We start from the raw sequence: 7,060 nt of genomic DNA, 5'->3' as shown, positions 1-7,060 counted from the left end.
ATATAACTTTGGAAATGTAGAAAGAGGTGCCACAGGTCCATAGAATGCTTTGGTTGGTGGCAGGACCAGTGTTATGGGTTGAATTGTGTTCCCCCAAAAGGATATGTTAGAAGCCCTGACCCCGGGTACATAGGAGTGTGACCTTATTTGGAAATAAGGTCTCTGCAGGTATTATTAAGATGGGAGGAGGTCATACTGGAATACAGGGGGCCGTAAATCCCATGACTGGTGTCCTTATAAGAGGAGAGAACACCATGTGAAGACAGAGACACAGGGAGAAGTTGGCCGTGTGACGGTGGAGGCAGAGATTGTGTCTACAAGCCAAGGAATGCTGAGGATCGCTGGCAACCACCAGAAGCTAGGAGAAGCAAGGAAGGATTCTCCCCTACAGATTTCAGAGGGATCATGTGGATACCTTGATCTCAGACATCTAGCCTCTAGTTCTGTGAAACAACAAATTTCTGTTGTTATAAGCCACCCAGTGTGTGGTATTTTGTTACAGCAGCCCAGGGAAGTGCATGCGACCGGAACATAATTTTTGGGGCCCAGTGCAAAATGAAAATGGGGCCCTTGTTAAAAAAAAATCAAGATTTTTGAGATCAGACCAAGCTGGGTGCTGTTCTGAGTCCTGGGCCCTGTACGACTGTCCAGGATGCAAGCCCACGAGGATATCCCTGGTTACTGGGTTGTCAAAGTGCTGGACCCCTAGGCACTCAGGAAGTGGATGAAATGGATTATTACTATGTGCACTGATCAACTACAGGAAACCCGCAGAGACTACTCACTTTTTTTCCAACCAAAGGCCGTGAATGTCACACCAGCAACAAACAGAACCATAAGAACTCCTGTGACAATCCCGAGACCGATAGCTGTATTTTGGAGAGCAGATGCCCTCTGCATGTCCGCTCCTGTTAATAAAAAATCAGATGGTTTTAAATGATCTGATTAAGAAGCTGCTCCTGGGTCCCTGGGAGGTTTCCCATCGAGGTGCTAGTGAATATCAATTACGGAAACAAAATGTACATTTAACCCAAGAAAGTGCTCACTGTAGAGAAATCTCTTAGGGCAAGTCATTGAAAGACGATTTACTAAACAACCTATTTGCCAAATGACCCATTTGCCTAGTGACCACTTTGCCAAAAGCCAGTTCGCTGAAAATCAGTTGGTGGGATGTACTGCTTATCAGTAACTGGTGGTCAAACACACCTTACCTTGGGCTCCCAGGACTATGGGACAGGCGGTAGGGGCCAAAGAGTTGTAGCAAAACTCTAAAACTTAAAAAAAAATTTCTCAATAACTTAGAGAATTGCCATCCATTCACTTAGTTTTCTGCAAAACAGCCTGCTTCCAGTAAATTCACAAGAAGATTGTGGGCAGTGGCTTGGAAGAAAGGAAAAGGGTGCAGGAAGCTGTTCTTTGTACTCCATTTCAATTAAGTGTGGTTGCTCTAAGCATCTGATAAATCATCCGGCAGTGTTCTAAGTCTCTCCCCGCAAAAGAAAAGCTGGCCAGTATTTGTAAACAAATGAATTCCCAGAGATGGTTCCTTTCTTCCTTTATATCACCCAGATTTAGGATTTTGAAGTCTTCAGAATTCGCAACCTCATTTACAGGAACCCCTGCCCCTCTTTTTAGCCATGAGTAGAGTGTTAAGGCTTCGTTCTTCCCCTGTGAGCAGCTTTCTTTCCTCCAGGCACCCGCATGCACAGAGTTGCTGAAGGAAGGCTGCTATTCAGAATCTACAAGGGGTATCTGGGCGCAGGCTATGCATGCTTGCTGAGGCTCAGAAGGATTATCGCCTGACTTCCTCTATGGAGAGCCTTCCTTTTTGCCCCACAGGCACTATATAAAATGTCACCAAGACAGCGAGGGATTTCCTACTTCTTCTGCTACCTGTTCAGAGCTGCTGCTGATAATCTTGTGCTGGGGGCACTGAAGCTGCCAGGAAACAGGATTATTCTGCTTGACTTTTCCCGCATTCAGGAAACCCCCTTTTGAATCTTTTCTGTCTCAGGACACACTACCAGTCTCTTAGTGGTGGCTTTTTTATCACACCTGGCTGCTGGTCATAAGCGTCTATAAGCATTTCCTGGGTGACTGCCAGGGAGCCATTGTGGGGCACAGGGGTAACCCCCAGGAGCTTCCACATGAGGGGGTAGATGTGGATGCTGTCAAAAGGCTCAGCCAGGTGATTCTTCTTGAGATCTGGCCCAAAAGCTCTGAATATGATCTTCATGTCCATGTAGACATTATCAAAGCCATTATCAAGCCATGATCTCCTTTGTTGAAATATAATTTGCTAAAAAATAATAACAAAAGAGCCATTTTAGATTCCAGTCCCCTGAAAGAAAACTGCCCTTTAGTTAATGTCATGCTTGTTGGATCCAGGAAGTCTTTGAAAACTTAAATGACAAGGAAGACACTGCTGTCTGCAGTGGCAGAGAGAGGAAGGAATGGAAGATCTTTAAGGAAGAGAATAAAGAAAAACATACCCATTAGAAACAGCATTAAGATAGTAATACTGACAGTTATAATAGGCTTAAACATAGAGGGCTTACTGTGTACTGTGAATTGTTCTGAATGCTTTCTAAAGTGAGGGCACTATCATTATCATCCTCATTTTACAGCTGAGGAAACTGCCCTGAGTCATGTAGTAGCCAGTGTTGGAGCAGGTATCTGAACCCAGACTGGTTCTAGAGCCAGGTATGTTTCTTAAGGCACAGAAGTGCATCTATCTATCTATCTATATCATTTTGGGGTCTGGGAGAGGATTAGAGAGGAGGGAGTAAGGACTGTAGGTAATTGTTTAATGAATGCTGGGTAGGTTTTTGTCTGTCCTCCTTTTCAAATGAGTAGGTAACATCAGTCACAGCACAGCACTGTTTATATTTTCTTAGGACCAACATATATTCTGGCATGTAAGACATGTGATGCTCTGTATATTGAAAAGTTGGTCTCCTAGTTGGCTTGTTCAGTATAGAAAGCTCTTGTCTGTTCAGCTTAGGCTCCCTCACCTGTTTAAAGAAACTGGTCCAACGGCCTTTGAGGCCACGGAGCAGCCTGTTAAGTACTGTTAAGTGCCCCGTAGTGATGGCCTCATGTGCTTTGCAAGCTCCTCAGTCCTGAAGTGAGAAGAGTCACGCCCATCAAGGCAGGCAGGTGGGTGGGAATCTGAGAAGTGGATTCAACGAGAGCACTGAGGCCCAAAGGATTTTCTGTCTAATGGTCAGTTTTCTGGAAGATTAAATATCACAGCATCCTGTCCCTCAGACTATCTAGTTGGTCAGTCTGGGAATGTGACTGTTTGATTAAATGTCTTAACATCCCTCTCAACCTGTTACATCATGAACCAGGTTTAAAAAGAGGCCAGTGACTATGGAATCTTTTCTTGGCAAGGCCTTATTAGCTCCAGGCCACTTGAAGGATTACAAAATACCAATAAATTGTTGCATTTTACTCTGAATGTTTCCACTAACAATAAACAATAAGCTTATGAGTTTTCCCATACCTGTTATACTCTGGACTTGTAGCAAGCTGAGTATACAGATTGTAAACATAATGTTTGACTCCTGTTCATAGCCTTAGACAAGGATTCTTCAAGCTGTACCTGGGATGGTCTTCTGTCATGTGATGTTTTGAACACCTCAACTTTGTTCTGCCATGAATTATTGGTTAGTAGTTAAAAAAAAAAAAAGACCTCACTTATGTCTCACAAGTAGCATTGATTTTGGTACTTTCTTCTTTAGGCTTCCTTATTTTTTTCATAATGGCTTTGTTGAGATATAATTCATAATGCAATATACCCATTTAAAGTATACAATTCAATGATGTCTGGTGTATTCAAAGAGTTGTGAAACTATCATCACAACCAATTTTAGAACACTTACATCCCCGCAAAAAGAAAGCCTGTACCCTTCAGCCATTACTCCCCATTCCCTCCAACTCCCCCCAGCCCTAGACAAACATCAGTCTATGCCCTGTGTCTATAGATATGTGTATTCTGGACATTTCATTTAAATGGAATCATACAATATGTGGTCTTTTGCATCTGACTTCTTTCACTGAGCATAATGTTCTCAAGGTTCACTCAAATTATAACATGTATTGTACTTCATTTCCTTTTAATTGTTACATAATATTCCACTGTATGGATAGACCCTAATTTGTTTACACATTCATTAGTTGATGGGCATTTGGGTTGTTTCCACCTTTTGTTTATTATGAATAATGCTGCTGTGGGCATCTGTGTATAAATTTTTAAGTGAACAGGATTGCCTATTTCTGTATATATGCAAATGGGAACCAGAAGGTGTTTTTTTGGGTCAGTCTCCTGGTGATTTGTGCATAGTGATCAAACACATAGGCTTGGGTTCAGACATCAGCCTTACAATTCTAATCCCAAATCACTTCTCTCTAGCTTTAGTTTCTTCCTCGTTAAAATGGGGAGATAAGAATACCTATCTTTAGGGTTGTTGGGAAGACAAAAATGAAATAACTCATGTTAAAATTTTAACATAGCCCTGGACACTTAACCTTGGTCAGGGATGTGTGTCATTATCATTGCATAATGGTAACGTGGGACAGGATGGGTTGTCTGGGATGTGGGGTGGGGGGTGGGGAACACTTGGAAAACAGTGGGTTGCAACTCATCATGCACGCACATATGTTTTAATTTTTTTCAGAACGGTCCTTCCCTAGTGACTGCCTTCCAAATTCAAGATGGAATTTATTCATTTTAGAATCTACTCACCCCGTTGATGTTATAACTGGAGTCAGCATACATCACGATTGGCAAGACCCACTCGTGTTTGGCAAAATGGAAGCGTTCTGGAAATTCCTCCCTCTTGTAGACATTGAGGTGAAGGTGTGCATTTTTCAGCGCTTGGTAAACGGCTTCCTCTTGCCCTGGTTTGGGCAGGAGCATCCCAAAGCTGCCATAGTCCACAATATCAAACTTGACCAAGTCCCTGAAGCTGATGTAGTTGGTCAGGAGGATCTCAGTGACTTTGGGCTTCTTTTTCACAGTGGTCATGCTGTGGTCAGTTGTGATGATGACGTTGAGGTGCTCAGTCAAGCTGTGCCTCTCAATGGCTTCCAACAGGTACCCGATGGTTCTGTTGATTTGCTGAATCATCACCCTCCTGTTCTCTGTCTCGGGCCCAAAGCGGTGTCCCACATTATCCGGCTTTCCGTAGTACAGAGTCACGAAGTCAAAGTCTTCCTTACTGAACCAGTTCATGACGGTATCAGTGTTCTCCCTCCACTTACTGAACCAGTTCATGACGGTATCAGTGTTCTCCCTCCACTCCGTCTCCTTGCTGTCTGGGTTGGTGTACGGCTCCACCAGGGACCGCTGGTCGGCCTCCCCTTTGTACTTGGCGCCTCCCCCGGGATAGTGGAATGACGCTGTTTTCCTCCCCTGCAAGTGCAAGAAGAAAAGTCTATCAGGGCCATTTCTCCTATCTTTCTCATAATGTGCAAAGTCCAACGTGTCAGCATCCCTGCCCCAGTCCAAAGGTATGGAAAACATGTGGCTTCAGAGTCAGACAGGATTGGGCTTCGTTCCTGGCATCACCAGGATCTCGTGGAATCTAAAACACCGTTAACTGTGAGAACTGCCGTTATGTGCTCCTACGAAGAAAAATGCTGCCTATGAAACCACGACACTCCAGTGACTGGCATATGCGTTCCAATTTGGGACTGCAAAATGAAATAAACAGTTCCTTAGAATGGAAGAAAAATGGCACTTTCTAAGTTGGTGATGGTGAGTGAGTTTAATCTGTTAGTGCTTCAGTGTTCCTACCTGTAAAATGCCAAAAAATTGATGGGATTTTTGTGAGGGTTAATCCAGGTAACTTTAAGATAAAGTATTGGGCATTGTGTTTTGGCCATAGTAGGCACTCTCTTCTTTGCCTCTAGACCTAAGAAGCCACCACAAGCCTTCCCCGGTGTGTGCAGTGGACAGCTATTATGATTGCCTGCCCAGCACCCCCTCCCCTGTCTGCTGGTTTGGAGCATCTGACGTCCCCTGGTAGCTCTCCTCCCTACTCTTGCTCCATGCAAGATGTGTTGGGTCCACATCAGGCTCCAGAGGTGGGATGTGGCTCTGGCCTGGCCAGTCAGAGGACGCTGCATCCCCTGGCCACAGCAATTCGTTCAGCCTTGGGCCCAGGTCCCAGTCAGAGCCAATGAGATAAGATCTGTGGATTTCCTCTGGGGCTGTTGGAGAGGTGAGAATCTGCCTAACTGGTTCCCATGTATAATGTTTATAAAATTTGGGGGTGTTTGTGTGTGAAGGGGAGACTGTTATCTTGTTCTCTGTGCAGATGTCTGCTCAGCCACTGGGCTTGACGCCCAACCCAGAGGCAGACAATAGGGCAGTTAAAGGTGTGCTCGATGCTGGATTGCCTGGGTTTATCTTTTCTCTCCCACTTGGATGCGTGTCACTCAGATGCTCTCCACCTCTGTTTTCTCATTTGTAAAACGGGGATGTTAATGCCACCTCGTATGGTGGTTGTGAGGACTAAATGCATGTGGAGCATGTTAGTTAGTGTTCAGTGAGCTCAGCTTTTAGTTTCCTGGAGAGGAACAAAGAGCAACGGGCCAGACTGCACGGTCAGATGAAGAGGGGGCAATGATTATCTCCTCCAGTTTCTGTCTCCTGAGGGGTCCTGAAGGTGGATCTGCAATGTGTCTGTAGACCCCAAGGTTGGAATCTGCAGAAGGAAGATGAGATTGGAGCCTCCAGTCATGGCAGAAATGGCTGCAGCCTGGGGCATGGGATTCCTTACGTCAGAGGAATGGGGTGGGTCAGCCATGAAATGCAGCTGAGTCTTATAAGGCCTGGGCAGGGCCTGGGGTTGCTGCTTGACCCTGAAGCCCTTGTCAGTGGGGCCCAGTGACCTTCACCTTCTATGTCAGGCCATGGGCAACTACACAGGGCAGTAGATTACAGCCAACATGAAAAGGGCCTTGGCCTACCACCAGGCCATCATGGAAGGAGCTGCCATCTCTTCCCTCTCCTCGTCACCAGTGGGTAAACCAGGGAAAGGGGTGGGGG

At 45.2% G+C, this 7,060-nt stretch overlaps 1 protein-coding gene across 1 annotated transcript in view; it reads right to left on the bottom strand.

Moving 5' to 3' along the window:
* Positions 1-1,897: 1,897 nt before the first annotated feature.
* Positions 1,898-7,060, bottom strand: part of LOC103091004 (ectonucleotide pyrophosphatase/phosphodiesterase family member 7-like) — a gene marked incomplete at its 5' end in the record, with an annotated part of 29,605 nt that continues 24,442 nt past the window's right edge. Inside the window, 3 exon segments of the mRNA XM_082930977.1 lie at positions 1,898-1,938; positions 2,056-2,299; positions 4,751-5,419. Of these exon segments, the coding sequence (XP_082787103.1) occupies positions 1,898-1,938; positions 2,056-2,299; positions 4,751-5,419 (954 nt within the window).

The sequence above is a fragment of the Lipotes vexillifer genome, unplaced genomic scaffold (genome assembly GCF_000442215.2).
Source record: "Lipotes vexillifer unplaced genomic scaffold, Lipotes_vexillifer_v1.1 scaffold914, whole genome shotgun sequence".
Lineage (NCBI taxonomy): Eukaryota > Metazoa > Chordata > Mammalia > Artiodactyla > Lipotidae > Lipotes > Lipotes vexillifer.
The sequence above is the reverse complement of the archived record's forward strand: the minus strand, read 5'-3'. Positions and strand labels throughout refer to the sequence as shown.